This window comes from Lepidochelys kempii, chromosome 14, assembly GCF_965140265.1.
Source record: "Lepidochelys kempii isolate rLepKem1 chromosome 14, rLepKem1.hap2, whole genome shotgun sequence".
NCBI classification, from domain to species: Eukaryota; Metazoa; Chordata; order Testudines; family Cheloniidae; genus Lepidochelys; species Lepidochelys kempii.
This window is the reverse complement of record NC_133269.1, coordinates 43,739,353-43,756,676: the sequence shown is the minus strand read 5'-3', so window position 1 is coordinate 43,756,676 and position 17,324 is coordinate 43,739,353. Positions and strand designations below refer to the sequence as shown.

Here is a 17,324-nt window from a genome sequence, read left to right as displayed (position 1 = left end):
TTGCCCCATTCCCCACCCCCCTGAGCCAGCCAGTCCCCGCCCTGGGCCAGATGGGAGCCAGCACCCCCCAGAGAGGACGGGCCCCTTGCCCCATTCCCCACCCCCATGAGCCAGCCAGTCCCCGCCCTGGGCCAGATGGGAGCCAGCACCCCCCAGAGAGGACAGGCCTCTGCCCCATTCCCCGCCCCCCTGAGCCAGCCAGTCCCCGCCCCGGGGCCAGATGGGAGCCGGTGCCCCCTAGAGGGGACAGGCCCCGTGCCCCATTCCCCGCCCCCCTGAGCCAGCCAGTCCCCGCCCTGGGACCAGGTGGGAGCTGACGCCCCCTAGAGGAAAAAGGCCCCATATTAGCCACATTATTTCAAAATGACTTTATTGAGCTAGAAAAGCGGGGTATTTACAGGGTTAAGGCTCATAGGTCCAAGGACCCCTCAGCGCCGCCTCTTGGCAGACCTGGGCGGGGCGGGGGCAGGACCCGCTGCCCCCTTCCTCTTGCTCCCCCGGGTGGCAGGGGTAGCGGCACTGGGCGGGGCAGGCGTGCCGTCCAGGCGGTAGGAGGCCAGGTCGACAGCCTGCTGGAGGATGCCCGTCAGGAGGAACTCGGTGCTGGCGACGGGCAGCCGGGCGCTCAGGGCGGGTCGGCAGCGGGGAAGGTCTTCGGGGCAGGAGATGATGACGCGCTTGTCCTGAAAGGGTTAAATCCTGCTCACTCCCGACCCGCAGCCCCCCCTTCTGTGCCCCTCAGTCCCGACCGGCAGCCCCCCTTCCTTCCGTCACTCCTGCCCCACAGCCCCCCTCCTCCTGTGCCCCTCACTCCCTCCCCTCCTCCCCGCTGCCCTTCAGCCCCCCTCCCCGTGTCCCCCCCAACCTCCCCTGCCTGTCACTGCCAACCCGCAGCCCCCTCCGTGCCCCTCAGTCCCGACCCACAGCCCGCACTTTCTTCCGTCACTCCTGCCCCACAGCTCCCCTCCTCCTGTGCCCCTCACTCCCTTCCCTCCTCCCTGCACCCCTCATTGCTGCCCCGCAGCTCCCCTCCCCTTCACTCCCCCCCCCCCAACCTCCCCTGCCCCTCACTGCCAACCCGCAGCCCCTCTCCCAGCTCTGCCGGTGCCCCTCACTCCCCCCTCACCTTGTACGTCCGGGGCATATGGGGCAGGAAGACCCCCCCGCTGCACTGGATGATGTCCTTCATGTGCTCGGGCTCCGGCTTGACGTTGGGGGTGACGTGAATCTCGTAGCCCTGCGGGAGGGGGACGCGGCTGTGACTGACCCACCCCCTGCTCCCATGAGGGAAGGGGCGGAGCCTGTGGAAGGGGCGGAGCCAGCGAGGGGCAGGGCCCATGGACCATGTGTCCACAGCTGAGACCTCGAGGGTGAGGAGCTTGTGACAGGGCCAGTTGCAGGCGGCATCCTGCCCAGATGGGTCCACCAGGGTGCTTAGGGCATGAGTGGGGGGGGGCCCACAACTGCAGCTCTCCCCCCCCCATGTGGTGTACGGTGGGGAGCAGACTGGGGGGGGGGTGAGCGGGTTCAGAGGGTCTCACCTGCAAGAGGCTAGTGGGGGGTGGATGTTGGGGGGAGCCAGTTGGGTTTAACATGCAGACGGGCCCCCCGAAGTGGGCAGTGTGTGGGGGGGAAGGGGTCTCAACGGCAAGGGCCCAGGATGGTGCAGGGGGTGTCAATGGGGACGGGGGGGGGGGTCTCACGTGCAGCAGGCCCCCCGCGTGGTGCAGGGGGTGTCAATGGGGTCGGGGGGGCTCACGTGCAGCAGGCCCCCCGCGTGGTGCAGGGGGTGTCAATGGGGTCGGGGGGGGGCTCACCTGCAGCAGGGCCCCCCTGTGTGGTGCAGGGGGTGTCAATGGGGTCGGGGGGGGCTCACGTGCAGCAGGCCCCCCGCGTGGTGCAGGGGGTGTCAATGGGGTCGGGGGGGGCTCACCTGCAGCAGGGCCCCCCCGCGTGGTGCAGGGGGTGTCAATGGGGTCGGGGGGGGCTCACGTGCAGCAGGCCCCCCGCGTGGTGCAGGGGGTGTCAATGGGGTCGGGGGGGGGGCTCACCTGCAGCAGGGCCCCCCTGTGTGGTGCAGGGGGTGTCAATGGGGTCGGGGGGGGCTCACGTGCAGCAGGCCCCCCGCGTGGTGCAGGGGGTGTCAATGGGGTCGGGGGGGGCTCACCTGCAGCAGGGCCCCCCCGCGTGGTGCAGGGGGTGTCAATGGGGTCGGGGGGGCTCACCTGCAGCAGGGCCCCCCCGCGTGGTGCAGGGGGTGTCAATGGGGTCGGGGGGGGCTCACCTGCAGCAGGGCCCCCCCGCGTGGTGCAGGGGGTGTCAATGGGGTCGGGGGGGGCTCACCTGCAGCAGGCCCCGCCGCGTGGTGCAGGGGGTGTCAATGGGGACGGGGGGGGTTTCACGTGCAGCAGGCCCCCCCGCGTGGTGCAGGGGGTGTCAACGGGGTCGGGGGGGCTCACCTCCAGCAGGGCCCCCCGCGTGGTGCAGGGGGTGTCAATGGGGACGGGGGGGGTCTCACCTGCAGCAGGCCCCCCCGCGTGGTGCAGGGGGTGTCAATGGGGACAGAGGGGGGCTCACCTGCAGCAGGGCCCCCCGCATGGTGCAGGGGGTGTCAATGGGGTCGGGGGGGGGCTCACCTGCAGCAGGGCCCCCCCGCGCGCTCGCTGCAGCGACTGGGCCAGGCTGAAGTGGAAGTTTCGCTCTTGCTCGGGGTCCCGCACCAGGAAGCCGCTGGGCGACAGGAAGCAGGTGCTGCGTCCGCTCTGGGGGAGGGGAAGGGTCACCTGGGGCAGCCCCCCAATGTTGCTTCCTCTCCCGCCCTCCGGTCCCCAGCCTCGCCCCAATCGTTCCCTCCGCCCTGCCCCTCCCCCACAGGGTCCCCCCTCCCACCCTGCCCCCCCCCCGGGGTACCTTGGCCAGCCAGTCCAGCGTGACGATGGGCACCCCCCGGGCCAGGGCGCACAGGAACTTGACGGTGCGGCGCACCCGGTCCGTCACCAGGTGGGTGCAGTCGAAGACCGACTGGGCCAGCGTCCCGCCCAGCGCCGAGACCACCCCCTCGCCCGCCTCGTCAATCACCCCCGTGAACAGCACCTGGGGGCGGGGAGCCCAGTCAGCACGGACCAGCCCGTCCCCCAGACTGCCCCCCTCCCCGCCCCTCGCAAGCGGGGCGGCTTGGTACAGTCCCTTCCCCACCACCCCCAGGGGCAGAGTAACTTGCTAAATCCCCCTCCCCACCACCCAGGGGGCAGGGCTGTTTGGTATGGTCCCCTCACACCCTCCCCCCCCCGGGCAGGGTAACTTGGTACGTCCCCTCCCACCCCAAGGAGGGGGAGCTGTTTGCTACCAGCTCCTCATCCCCTCCCCACAGCAAGGCACCATGGTAAATTCCTCTCCTACCCCACCCTTACGGCTTGGTACGTTCCCATTAGGTCCGTTAAAGGTAGGGGTACAGCCCCCCCCCCAACTTGGTACAGCCTGACCACCCACTTCCACTCCAGTGCAGGCCTGCTGGAGCCTGGATTCCAGCCCCCCCCACCCCCCCTCCCGCCTTGCACCCGTGCCAGGGCCCGACGGGCCGTGTCCCGCCCCACACCGGCCCCAGCAGGTCAGCAGGTCTCTGGACTCTGAACAAATGGCCCAACGGAAACCCCGAGTGTGTCTGTGTGGGGGGGGAGAGTGGGGGGGGACGGGACTAAAAGTAACGCACGAGGGGAACTGCTGGCCACAGGAACAGCCAACCACCAGGGCGTCATGGCAGCGAACTGACGCAGGAAACAGGTACGCGAGCCGCAGCCAGCGCATCACCGCCATGCGTTAACCTCCTCAGGCCTCTCGACACATTTCTGGTGGCCTGAGAGCGCGGCCACCAACTCCTGCTGGTGGCCGCTCTGCCAGTTTTCCCTAAAACGCTTCATTAATTTGAGGAAACACAAATAAACGTGCACCTCGACACGTCCCAATCATGGGCATCGATTTACGTAGGAGGGTCTTTTCCTGACTCAGTCACAGAAGTAACGCAGAGTCGTCTCTGTTCTTTACTGGACCGACAGCACAGAAACGCAAACAGGGTGCTTTGCACGTTCCCGTCTCTTTTCGGAGGGGGACGGTTTGGTTGGTTAGCTAGTGGTCTACTGCTGCGAGACGTGACACTTGTCTGTTAACATCGCTTTTCACCGTCTCCCAGCTGGCTGCGAGAAGCGATATGAACAAACCGACAGATATCACCTTTCCCAGCCGATTTACTGTGACAAATTAAGCCGTGGAGGCCATGGGAGGGGGGTGGTGAGCTGGGGGGACGGAGCCCAAAGCCCCAGGGCTGAAGTCCGACCCCACCGCCTCTGGGAAGGTGAAGAACTCAGTGTGTGTCTCCCCAGAGGCGGGCAGATTATGTATCATCTACAGATCGGTCTACACAGTCCCTGTCGTCCCCCCCCCACTCCCTCCTCTGAACCAGGATAGAACCCAGAGCTGGGAGATACGTGGGGCGGGATGGGAGTTGGCACCCCCTAGAGGGGAAGGGCCTCCCCGCCCCGCAGTCCTGGGCTTTCTTACCCTGGGGGAGGTCGTGCCACCGGCTGCCCCCTGGGATCGGCGAGGGGCCCTGGCTCGCAGCCCCTCCACCTTGTTCTCTGTGCTCTGACGGCGCAATGTGGGGACCGGCGCCTCCTGCAGGGGCAATGAGGGGAGTGAGACTCACTTACAGCCCCCCCACCCCGCCCCTTCGGAGTTCTCCCCAGCCACTTAGACCACACCCCCATAGTCCCACCCCCTCGCAGGACAGGCCCTGCACCTCGAGTCCACCCCAGCAATGGATTCCCCCACCACACTGTATCAGGCTCCGCCCCCAGAAAATTATACCCCGCCCATTTTGCAAACAACCGGAGTCAGTCTGTCCACACAATAAATTACACCCTGGCCCCTAGTGCCCAGGCCCCACCCATATTAGGCCCCGCCTCCCAGTGGCCAGGCCCTGTCCATAGCAAGTTAGGGGTGGGGCCCGACACCTGCGGTGGGGACTTTCTCGCAGCCCTGCCAGTCCTGCCCAGTGGCCTGTTACCCACCTGCCTCTTTCTGGCATCGCTCCCAGCATCCTCTTGGGCCATGGTACTGCCCACTTGTCCCTTGCCCTGCACCTGAGGCGGATCCGGGGTGGCCACCCCTCTCCGCTTGCCTCGGGCCTCCCTGGCTGGCTCTGCTGCACCCCTCCTCCTGGGGGCTGGCTCCAGGGCGGGGACTCTCTGGGACCGCCGGGCTCGGCCCTGCAACGCCTCCGGCTCTGGTCCCCCTGAACCCCTCCTGGGCTTGTTGGCTGGGGCTGGTTCCGTGCCTGCAGCCCCCCGACATCTCCGGGCCCGGCCTGGTGCCCCCTGGCTCGAGGCCTCTGGCTCCGTGGGGGGGTCCTGGGTCCGCACAGCCCTCCTGGGCCTCTTCACAGGGCCGGGCTGGTCCACCTCCTCGACGCTCCCCGGCTCCGGCGCCTCCATGTACACGGCCGGGCTGCAGAGCTGACGCCGCCCCCTACGCTGGGGGGCGGCCGGGGTGGGCTGGCTGGGGTCTCCAGACCCCACTGGCTTCTCCGCCCCACCCCGCCGGCTCCGCCTCTCTGGAGCAGGGGCTGGTGGAGGGGGAGCGGGAACCGGAGCGGATCGCAGGCTCCGGCGCCTCACGGGTGTGGAAGGACTGGGATGAACCTCTGGGACCTGGGGGGGGAAAGAGAGACAGAGATTGGGGGGCTGGGATCCAGGACTCCTGGGTTCTGTCCCCAGCTCCGGGAGAACGTGGTGCAGGAGCTCCCCAGTCAGTGTGTGCAGTCTCCATTCCTCCAGGAGAGGGCGCCAGCCCCTGCTCACCTTCCCAGCATCCTCAGGCCGTGCCCCCGGCGGGTGGGCCCCAGCCCCCGTGACCCCGACAGCCGCTGGGGTCTCCCATCTCTCCGCAGCCTCCGGGCCACCTGGAGAAGAGGATGAATTAATTCCAATCAGCAACTGCAGTTCCCTTCATTGCCACTAGATGTCGCTGCCTGCCAAGGCACATCATGTGACTGCCAGCAACACCCCTGCTCCTTGCACAGGGTGTCTCACACCCCCCCCCACCCCCCATCACTCACCCCCCCCCCCACCCCCCATCACTCACCCCCCCATCACTCACCCTGCCGTCTCAGGCGCTGCCCGGAGCGGCTGCCTCCGGGCTCCGCTCCTGCCCGCCCGCCCTCACCCGGCAGTGCCAGGGCTGGTCTGCGGGGGGCGCTCAGCACGAGGCGCACGGGCTGGGATTCCTCCTCTTCCGGCAGCTCCCCCCCAGCGCCCCCTGCTGGCAGCGCCCGGCCAGGGGGCTCTGACTCCTCCTTGGGGCCGAGGCGAGCAGCAGCGGGGGCCTGGGTGCCGAGGGGCAGCAGCCCCCCAGAGGCCGGGCCGGGTACTGCGGGCTGCGCCGGCTCCTGAGACAGGGCTCCCCCTGGTGGCGGATGGCGGAGCAGCAGCTGGGTGTCCTCCTCGGGGGTGAAGGGCTGGGTGGGCTGGTCCGAGTGGAGCCCGGGGTCCTCGCAGAACAACTGAGTCGCCCCCACAACATACAGATCCTCGTCCGAGTCCTCCTCCTTCTCTGAAGAGGCGCAGACTGAGGGTGGGGGGAGGAGGAGGGGGGAAAAGAAGATGAGGATAGAACCCAGGCATCCTGGCTCCCAGCCCCTCTTCCTCACTCTAACCACTAGCCCCCACTCCCCTCCCAGAGCTGGGGAGAGAACCCAGGCGTCCTGGCTCCCATCCCACCCTGCTCTAACCACTAGCCCCCACTCCCCTCCCAGAGCCGGGGAGAGAACCCAGGCGTCCTGGCTCCCATCCCACCCCCCTCTAACCACTAGCCCCCACTCCCCTCCCAGAGCCGGGGAGAGAACCCAGGAGTTCGGGCTCCAAGCCCCTGCTCTAATCACTCCAGTCAGCACTGGGTGGCTCGGCCCAGCCTGGCACAGAGGCGGGGAGACCAGTCAGGGCAGGTCTGTCACAGCAGCAGCTCTCGCGCTTCCCAGAATCCTTAGCAACCTCCTCCTCCTCCTCCCCACCATGAAATCCAAGATGGCGGCTCCAGACGGGTTTCCTCTCTGCCCCCCCCCCTTACCCTGAGCGCCTTAACCCAGCGTGGGGCCGTTGTGCTCACCTGGAGCGTGCAGGGCTGGGCCAGCAGGGGGCGACATCACGGACCCTGCAAAGGGATGAGAGTGGCAGCAGGAATTGGTGGGGGAGGGGTGACTGCCTGAGGCCCTGCCCCTGGGGTCACTAACTCCACCCCCTGCCTGCGGCCCCGCCCCCAGGGGCATCACTAACTCCGCCCCTCTGGTGACATTGGTGAGTTCTCAACCCAGCAGGGCCACGGAGACTGAGCTGCCCTGTCTGGCCACCAGATGGAGCCACCCCGGGAGGAGACGCTGATGGGGGCTGGGATTCCCCCCCAACCCACCTTTTGCAGGTGGGGGTGATCTGAAGACAAACGTCTGGGTGGCTTCCTCCTCTAGGCTGCTCCCAGAATCTGTGGAGAGAGGAATTACCCAGGGTCCTTCACAGCTTTCCCACCACCGATCTCTTCGCTCACGGCCCCACAACCCCACAGATCGCCTGCTCAGAGGGAGGGACGAACGCTAGGTCATGGGGGGAAACTGAGGCACAGAAAGGGGAAGAGACATGCCAGAGGTCACACAGATACAGAACCCAGGAGTCCTGGCTCCGCCCTCCCCCCTTAACCACAGATCCCACTCCCCTCCCAGAGCCAGGGATGGAACTCAGGTGTCCCACCTGCCGCCGCGGGGGCTCTGGCGGCCTCGGCCCCCGCGGACGGGGTCTCCTCAGCCAGGTAGCACTGCGTGGCCTGCAGGGCAAAATCAGCGTCCTCTGGGAAGGGGAAGAAGAGCGGAGACTCCAGGTGAAACTGACGCGCCTGATCCCAGCCCAGCATGCAGGGCAGGGCCCTCACCCCTCGGGAGCCGGAGACCGGGGCAGGGAACGGGACCCAGGCGTCCGGGATGGCAGGGGCAGGGCCTCGGGAGCCGGAGACCGGGGCAGGGAACGGGACCCAGGCGTCCGGGATGGCAGGGCAGGGCCCTCACCCCTCGGGAGCCGCAGACCGGGGCAGGGAACAGGACCCAGGCGTCCGGGACGGCAGGGCAGGGCCCTCACCCCTCGGGAGCCGCAGACCGGGGCAGGGAACGGGACCCAGGCGTCCGGGACAGCAGGGCAGGGCCCTCACCCCTCGGGAGCCGGAGACTGGGGCAGGGAACGGGACCCAGGCGTCCGGGATGGCAGGGGCAGGGCCTCGGGAGCCGGAGACCGGGGCAGGGAACGGGACCCAGGCGTCCGGGACGGCAGGGCAGGGCCCTCACCCCTCGGGAGCCGGAGACCGGGGCAGGGAACGGGACCCAGGCGTCCGGGACGGCAGGGGCAGGGCCTCGGGAGCCGGAGACCGGGGCAGGGAACGGGACCCAGGCGTCCGGGACGGCAGGGCAGGGCCTGTGTCTCCCAGCCCCCATATTTACCCTCCACATCCGTCTCGCTGTCGTCTCCGGGCTGGGCTGGGCCCCACGCTGGCTCTTTGTTCCCCTCGGTGTCCATCACCTTGGCCTCTGGGCTGACATGGGACTGGGGGGCCGGTAGCTCCTCCCCACCTGCCTGGGCTGGGCCCCCCACCAGACCTGGTGCCTGGTCGAACTCTGCCCCGGGAGCTCCCTCCACATCTGTGTCGCTGTCTCCACTGGCTGTAGGCAGGTGGAGTGTCTGTTGGCCAACATCTGGATTCTCCTCCACATCTGTATCGCTGTCCTCAGCGGCGACAGGCGGGGGGTCCTTTTGTCTTCCAACATCTGGTTTCCCCTCAGCCTCCTCCACATCTGTATCACTGTCCTCAGCGGCGACAGGCGGGGGGTCCTTTTGTCTTCCAATATCTGGTTTCCCCTCAGCCTCCTCCACATCTGTATCGTCGCCTGCCTCCACAGTGGGCTGATGGCTCCTCTGTACAACATCTGGATTCCCCACAGACTCCTCCACATCTGTATCACTGCCCACATCAACAGCGGGTAGATGGCTCTTTGCAGTGACATCTGGATTTCCCACAAACTCCTCCACATCTGTATCGCTGTCCTCATTTCCTGCAGGCCGATGGCCCTTAGGATGCACATCTGATTTCCCCACTGTCCCCGTCACATCTGTATCTCTGTCTCCAGGGAGAGCAAGTTGATGGCTCTTTGTTACAACATCTGGATTCTTTGCCTCCTTTTCCTCCACATCTGTATCACTGCCCACATCAACAGCGGGTAGATGGCTCTTTGCAGTGACATCTGGATTTCCCACAAACTCCTCCACATCTGTATCGCTGTCCTCATTTCCTGCAGGCTGATGGCCCTTAGGATGCACATCTGGTTTTCCCACCGCCCGCGCCACATCTGCATCTCCACCCCCTGGGGAAACAAGTTGATGGTTGTTCGGTACAACCACTGGAGTCTCTGCCTTCTCCTCCTCCACATCTGTATCACTGCCCACCTCAACAGCGGGCTGATGGCTCTTCTGTACATCTGGATTCTCTGCAACCTCCTCCACATCTGTATCGCTCTCCCCATCTTTGGCAGAGTGATGGCTCTCGGGATGCGTATCATCTGGATTCTCCACTCCCCCCTCCACATGTGTGTCTCTGCCCCCAGGGAGAGTATGTCGATGGTTCTGCTGCACATCTGGATTCTTCACCGCCGCCTCCTCCACATCTGTATCGCTGTCCCCATTTCCGGCAAGCTGATGGCCCTTTGGATGCACATCTGCATTCTCTGCCTCCTCCTCCACATCTGTATCACCACCCAGCTCAACGGCAGGCGGGTGGCTCTTTGGATCCACAACATCTAGATTCTCCACATCTGTATCGCTCTCCCCCAGGACAACAGGTCCATGGCTCTTCTGCACAACATCTGGATGCCATACCTCCTCCTCCACATCTGTAACGCTGCCCACCTCAGCGAGGCAACCGTTCCCCAGGCCCCCGACAGCTGGTGCCTGGCCCGTGCCGACGCCCCTGTGGCCAGGCCCCTTGACCAAGCGGCAGGTGGCCAGCGCAGGCTCTCGGGCCGTCCCAACAACCCCCATGGCCCTGGGCTGCTCGGCACCCAGGGCAGCGACTCCGTTCTCCGGCGGGCCGGGGGGCCTCTCGCCGCCGTAGCTCAGGCGCAGGGAGGGGCAGGGGGCGTCAGGGGTCTCGCCACCTTCCTCATCGCTGGGGGGCAGAGAACAGCAGATCAGAACCCACCGTAACCTACAGAGTCAGCACTACCGAACCGCCCACCCCACAGCACAGCGCCCCCACCGAGCTCCCTCCCGAGCCCCCCGCAGCGCCCTCCACTGAACCCCCGCCCCACAGCACAGTGCCCCCTATCAAGCCCCGCTGCGCTCCCTACCAAGCCCCCGCCCCTCAGCATAGCACCCCCCCGAACGTGCCTGTGCTCCCTCCCGAGCCCCCTGCCGCGCAGCACAGCTCCCCCCACTGAACCCCCCCAACCCCAGTACCCCCTACTGAGCCCTACAGCAGCCCCCTGCCCCACAGCACAATGCCCCCTACCAAGCCCACCCTGCGGCATGGCTCCCACTACTAAGCCCCCCCAGCAGCCTCTATCAAGCCCGCTCCACGACACAGCTCCCGCTACCAAGTCTCCCACAGCACCCTCTACTGAGCTCCCTGCCCCATAGCACAGCGCCCCCTACTGAGCCCACCCCATGGGGCAGCTCCTGCTACCAAGCCCCCGCAGCACAGTGCCGCACTGGGATCTTGGGGTCAGCACTTACTGCTGGAGGAGAGCGCCCCCTGCTGAGCCCCCTGCCTCGCTCCCTGCAGCAAATCCCCCCCTCGCTCTAACCACTAGACCCCGCTCCCCACCCAGAGCCAGGACAGAACCTATGTCCGTCTCTACCTTTCCGGCACCACAGTTGCGCACGGGGAGGAGAACGCTGCATCGGAACGGACTCCGGTGTCAGAGGAGGAGTCGGAGCCTGGTGGAGAAGACAGACACAGGGTGTCAGCAGGGAATCCGGGGGCCTGTGCGTCTCCCACCTGCAGAAGGTTTGTTACCATAATATCGTAGGATGCCTGAGCGCTGGCGCTGTCAGTAACCAGAGGGGAAGTCCAGACATGGAATTCCCGACCCTCATCCCTCCCACCCCCAATTTGTTATCGTAGGGTCTACTGTAATAGAGAGGGGTACAAACAAAGCCAGGAGTCCCGACTCCCAGCCCCCTCCCCTGCTCCAGTGACTAGCCCTTACGCCACGGGAACAGAACCCAGGAATGCTTGCCCATTAACACTGGTTTGTTATTGTAGGGTCTACAGTAATATCATAAGGTCCCTGTGCATAGGCGGGGTGGGGGCTCAACAGAACCTCCCACTACCCTACTCATGCCCTCACCTAGCTACTTTGTTATTGTAGGGTCTATAGTAATATCACAGGGTACCCTAGTGCCACAATTGTGTGTAACCTTGCAGGAAGAGGGAGTCCATACAGACTCAACCCCCACCCCCCACACTTCTGAATCCCACACTCATGCCATGCCTGGTTTGTTGTTGTAGAGCCTATCATAATATCATACGGAGGGGGTTGCCCTAATGCCAGGACTGTGCCTAATCTGTGTGGAAGTGGGAACCCAGATACAGACTCGCTCTCAGCCCCCCTGCGTGCAGACCGTGGCTAGTTCATTATCGTAGGGCCTACCATAATATTATAGAGTTGCCCAAGTGCGAGGACTGTGTAATCTGTGTGGAAGAGGGAGGAGCCCAGACATAGAATCATGCCCAGTCCCCCACACTCATGCCCTGGCTAGTTTGTTATTGAAGAGTTTATCACAATACCATAGGGTCCCTTCACTCCAGGGCTCTTTATAAACTTGAGGGCAGGAGCCCAGACACAGAATCATTGGCAGTCCTGCCGCACCCCAGCCCGACTTGTGCCACGCCTGGTTTGTTATTGTAGGGCCTACCATAATATCACGGGGTTGCCCTAATAATGCAATAGCTAGATGTAATTTAAGTGGAAGCGGGAGCCCAAACAGAAAAACAAACCAGCAATGGTATGAGCGTGGGGTTGCTGGTTTGTTATTTTAGGGTCTGCAATAACATTACAGACCCATCCCCACAATCCCAACTCACCATTGCTCCCCGGTAGTTGCAGGAGCCTTCCTCCGCCCTGCGACTCCTCCTCATCCTCAGAGTCCCTGGCCAGCAGGGCCCCGTAGCCCATCCTCTTGCTGGGCGCAGGGGTTTCCTCGATGGCCAGGGTGTTGGGGACCCGGGGCTGGGTGGGCGGCACCTCCAGAGAGTCTTCAGGGTCGGCGCCCACCAGGGGCAGCAGGAAGTACTGGCAGCCCAAGTCCCCGAACATGAGGGTGTCGCCATCCTCCAGGCTGTAGCGGACATGGGGCAGCAGCACGGCACGCTGGCGCCGGGTCCGGTTCAGGCTGCCCCGATCATAGAGCAAGTGGGGTCCATCCGGCACCGGGACCTCGATCACCGCATGGGCCTTGGAGACAGAGGGGGCCGGCAGGCAGACCTGGCAGCTCGGCAGCCGCCCCACCACATTCTCCCCGGGGTAGATCCAGAAATCTGGGGGGGAGAAAGAGAACCCCGGAGTCCTGACACCCAGGGTGAGCCAGTAGACCCCATTCCCCTCCCGGAGTAGGGGAGAGAACCCAGGAGTCCTGGCTCCCAGCCCCCCGCCGCTCTAACCACTAGCCCCCACTCCCCTCCCAGAGCTCAGGAGAGAACCCAGGAGTCCTGGCGCCAGGATGCCATCATCGAGGGTCATCAGAGCACCGGTGCCCGCCCACTTCCTGGATCCCAATAGGATCCCCCAAGTGAGCAGGTGAAATCTCCAAGGGGCGGGTGGCTCTGATGGGCGGGGCCGGCCCCAGCCCCCTCCCCCCATCCCCACCCAGCACCACTGACCTTGCTCTGGCCCGTATTTGCTGCTGAGCAGGTGCAGCCGCCCCACGGGCCGGGGGGCTTCCCCGTCGGCCTCTCCCCCAGAGGGGTCCCCGTCCTCCCCCCACTCCAGCAGCTGGGTCTGATCCATGGCCTGCAGGGCAACAGTCACAGGGTGAGTGACGGGCACCCCCCCAGTGCTCCCCTCCCCCCAGTGCCCCCTATCAGCCCCGCCCCCCGTGTCCCTCTCTGCCTCCCCACCCCCCTGGCAGCACCAGCACCCCCCGGTGCCCCTCACTGCCCCCGCCCCCTGTCGGCCCCCCCGCCCCCTTCCCGTGCCCCTCACTGCCCCCCCGCCCCCTGGCAGCCCCAGCACCCCCCCGCATACGCCTCACTGCCCCCTCCCAGCCGCCAGTGCCCCCCTCCCGTGCCCCTCACTGCCCCCCGCCCGTGCCCCTCACTGCCCCCCCACCCCCTGGCAGCCCCAGCACCCCCCCGCATACGCCTCACTGCCCCCTCCCAGCCGCCAGTGCCCCCCGCCCGTGCCCCTCACTGCCCCCCCACCCCCTGGCAGCCCCAGCACCCCCCCGCATACGCCTCACTGCCCCCTCCCAGCCGCCAGTGCCCCCCTCCCGTGCCCCTCACTGCCCCCCCGCCCCCTGGCAGCCCCAGCACCCCTCCACATACGCCTCACTGCCCCCTCCCCGCCCCCAGTGCCCCCCTCCCGTGCCCCTCACTGCCCCCCCGCCCCCTGGCAGCCCCAGCACCCCCCCACATACGCCTCACTGCCCCCTCCCAGCCGCCAGTGCCCCCCTCCCGTGCCCCTCACTGCCCCCCGCCCGTGCCCCTCACTGCCCCCCCACCCCCTGGCAGCCCCAGCACCCCTCCACATACGCCTCACTGCCCCCTCCCAGCCGCCAGTGCCCCCCGCCCGTGCCCCTCACTGCCCCCCCACCCCCGGCACCCCCCGTGCCCCTCACTGCCCCCCCACCCCCGGCACCCCCCGTGCCCCTCACTGCCCCCCCACCCCCTGGCAGCCCCAGCACCCCCCCGCATACGCCTCACTGCCCCCTCCCCGCCCCCAGTGCCCCCCTCCCGTGCCCCTCACTCCCCCCCACCGCCCCCTGCCCGTGCCCCTCCATCCCCGGCACCCCCCGTGCCCCCTTCCCGCCCCCCCAGTGCCCCCTCTCTGCCCCCCGCCCCCTGGCAGCCCCGGCACCCCCCCCCGCATGCCCCTCCCCGCCCGTGTCAGGCCCCCCCCGAGCCCCACACTGTCCCGCGCCCCGTCAGCCTCCCCGCCCCCCCAGTGCCCCCCCGTGCCCCTCACTCCCCCCAGTGCCCCCTGTCAGCCCCGCCCCTCTTTGCCCCCCCAGCTCTGCCAGGCCCCCCCCTCACCTCCTGTTCCAACTGCGGCCCCCCAGGTCCCTCTCCGCGCTTCCCAGCGGGGAGGCCCCTGATTGGCCAGCCGGGGCCTTCCGGCATAGCCTTCTCTTGTTCTGATTGGTCAGTGTGGGTGCCCGTCATTGGGATGGGCGGGTCCTACCGCCCTTGTTCCCGCCCCGCTGCTCCCTGGGGCCTCGTCTGGAGGTTGGAGCATCGAGAGGAGGCGGATGTGCGTGTAGAGTGTCGACCCGGAACCATAGAGCAGCACAGGGTTCCTGGCTAGATTGTTCACTACGAGTCCGTCACCCCGCCCTTTTGGCGCCAACGAGGACCATAGAGAGGCCAATGTTCGGGTAGATATTACCCTGGAGACCATAGAGTGATACCGTGCCCTAGGCTAGAGTGTACACGACGGGTCCGCCACAACATGGAGGCGCTGTCGCTCCTCCCGACGAGCGCCACCTGGGATCATAGAGAGGAAACGCGTTGCCTAGACGTTACCACTGGACCATCGAGCCGTGGGGGCTTTTGCAGGCTGGACTGGGCAGGCTGGGTCCTCCAAGGCATGGCGGCTGCGGTCCGTGGACAATCTCACCGGAACCATAGAGGGGGGGGCGAGCCCGTAAGAGTAGCTAGAGCGTACGCGCCGAGGTCCTCCCCCACCGCGGGCCCCGCCCTCTTCTCCCCATGACGTCACCTGCGACCATGGAGGTGAATACGCTTGTGCGGAGAACACCGCGCAACCATAGAGCCTTGGTGTGGGAGGCTAGAGCGTACACACCAGTCCTCCAGAAGATCCGGGGCCTGGGGTGATTTGCAGGGAATGGCCGGAGGGGGTGCATGGGGCTGGATGGCCGGAGGGGGTGCATGGGGCTGGATGGCTGGACAGATGGCATGTAGAGGGCTGGGTGGCTGGAGGGGGTGCATGGGGCTGGATGGATGGACAGATGGCATGTAGAGGGCTGGATGGCCGGAGGGGGTGCATGGGGCTGGATGGCCGGAGGGGGTGCATGGGGCTGGATGGCCGGAGGGGGTGCATGGGGCTGGATGGATGGACAGATGGCATGTAGAGGGCTGGATGGCTGGAAGGGGTGGATGGGGATGGCTGGCTGGTGGATGGGGATAGATGGCTAGAGGGGATGCATGGGGCTGGGTGGCTGGAGGGGGTGCATGGGGCTGGATGGCTGGAGGGGGTGCATGGGGCTGGATGGATGGACAGATGGCATGTAGAGGGCTGGATGGCTGGAAGGGGTGGATGGGGATGGCTGGCTGGTGGATGGGGATAGATGGCTAGAGGGGATGCATGGGGCTGGATGGATGGACAGATGGCATGTGGATGGCTAAAGGGGGTGCATGGGGCTGGATGGCTAGAGGGGGTGCATGGGGCTGGATGGATGGACAGATGGCATCTGGATGGCTGGATGGCTGGAAGGGCTCGATGGGGCTGGATGGCCGGGGGGGGGTGCATGGGGCTGGATGGCTGGAGGGGGTGCATGGGGCTGGATGGCTGGAGGGGGTGCATGGGGCTGGATGGATGGACAGATGGCATGTGGATGGCTAAAAGGGGTGCATGGGGCTGGATGGCTAGAGGGGATGCATGGGGCTGGATGGATGGACAGATGGCATGTGGATGGCTGGAAGGGGTGGATGGGGATGGATGGCTAGAGGGGATGCATGGGGCTGGATGGACGGACAGATAGAAGGTGTGTGGATGGCTGGAGTGGGTGTATGGGGGGGGGAGGGATAGCAGGTATGTATATGGGTGGATGGAGAGAGGGGATGCATGGGGGTGGATGGATGGGTGGACAGACAGAAGGTACATAAGAATGGCCACACTGGGTCAGACCAAAGGTCCATTTAGCCTAGTATCCAACAGTGGCCAATGCCAGCTGCCCTAGAGGGAATGAACAGAACAGGGAATCATCGAGTGATCCATCCCCTGTCGCCCATTCCCAGCTCCTGGCAAACAGAGGCTAGGGATGCCATCCCTGCCCAACCTGCCTAATAGACCTATCCTCCATGAATTTATCTAAGTCGGTTTTGAACCCTGTTATGGCCTTGGGCTTCACAACATCCTCTGGCAAGGAGTTTCACAGGTTGACTGTGCGTTGTGTGAAGAAATACTTCCTTTTGTTTCAGAGTAACAGCCGTGTTAGTCTGTATTCGCAAAAAGAAAAGGAGTACTTGTGGCACCTTAGAGACTAACCAATTTATTAGAGCATAAGCTTTCGTGAGCTACAGCTCACAGTCTTAAACCTGCTGCCTGTTAATTTCACTGGGTGATCCCTAGTTCTTGTGTTATGAGAAGGAGTAAATAACACTTCATTATTTACTTTCCCCACACCAGTCAGGATTTTATAGACCTCTATCATATTCCCCCTTAGTCATCTCTTTTCCAAGCTGAAAAGTCCCAGTCTTATTAATCTGTCCTGATATGGAAGCTGTTCCATACACCTACTCACTTTTGTTGCCCTTTTCTGAACCTTTTCCAGTTCTAATATATCTTTTTTGAGATGGGGCGACCACATCTGCACACAGTATTCAAGATGTGGGCATACCATGGATTTCTATAAGTATGTATATGGATGGATGGATGGATAGAGGGGGTGTATGGGGATGGATGGATGGATAGATGGACAGATAGAGAGTGTGTATAGGGATGGATGGATAGAGAGGGTGTATGGGGATGGGTGGATGGATGGATAGAGAGGGTGTATGGGGATGGGTGGAGGGATGGATAGAGAGGGTGTATGGGGATGGGTGGAGGGATGGATAGAGGAACCCAGGTGTCCTGATGGTTTCCATGCCTGTCGTTATGGCGTTTCCAGCCAGTCGCAGCATCTCCAGGGTGGGAACCCGTTCTGGAAAAACACCCAACACTGTCCCTGCCAAGACGGAAAGGCGCAGACAGGTTGCAGTCCCACCACCTCACCACTAGATGTCAGGCCCAACCCTGTCTCAGCTGACGCCTGATGCCTGCTCTGAGCTGGATCCAAGCCTGTGCACAA

General features: G+C 65.1%; 1 protein-coding gene across 6 annotated transcripts; it reads right to left on the bottom strand.

The window, feature by feature from the left end:
* Positions 1–353: 353 nt before the first annotated feature.
* Positions 354–14,542, bottom strand: MDC1 (mediator of DNA damage checkpoint 1). 6 transcript variants are annotated; one of them, XM_073311330.1, is made up of 16 exons: positions 14,329–14,534; positions 12,958–13,087; positions 12,163–12,615; positions 10,934–11,012; positions 8,525–10,242; positions 7,788–7,883; positions 7,456–7,524; positions 7,156–7,200; positions 6,151–6,618; positions 5,853–5,953; positions 5,064–5,702; positions 4,555–4,668; positions 2,911–3,093; positions 2,637–2,762; positions 1,127–1,237; positions 354–683 (listed from the first exon to the last, which is right to left on the bottom strand). In XM_073311330.1, the coding sequence occupies exons 1-16, from the start codon at positions 14,455–14,457 to the stop codon at positions 429–431; spliced, it is 4,716 nt and encodes a 1,571-aa protein (XP_073167431.1). In that variant the 5' UTR covers positions 14,458–14,534; the 3' UTR covers positions 354–428. The 6 variants fall into 6 exon arrangements, 5 of the variants coding, with proteins under 5 accessions (XP_073167431.1, XP_073167433.1, XP_073167432.1 ...); XR_012154899.1 differs by having other exon boundaries at positions 594–683; positions 2,578–2,762; positions 14,329–14,542; XM_073311332.1 differs by lacking the exon at positions 2,911–3,093 and having other exon boundaries at positions 14,329–14,535.
* Positions 14,543–17,324: the final 2,782 nt, after the last annotated feature.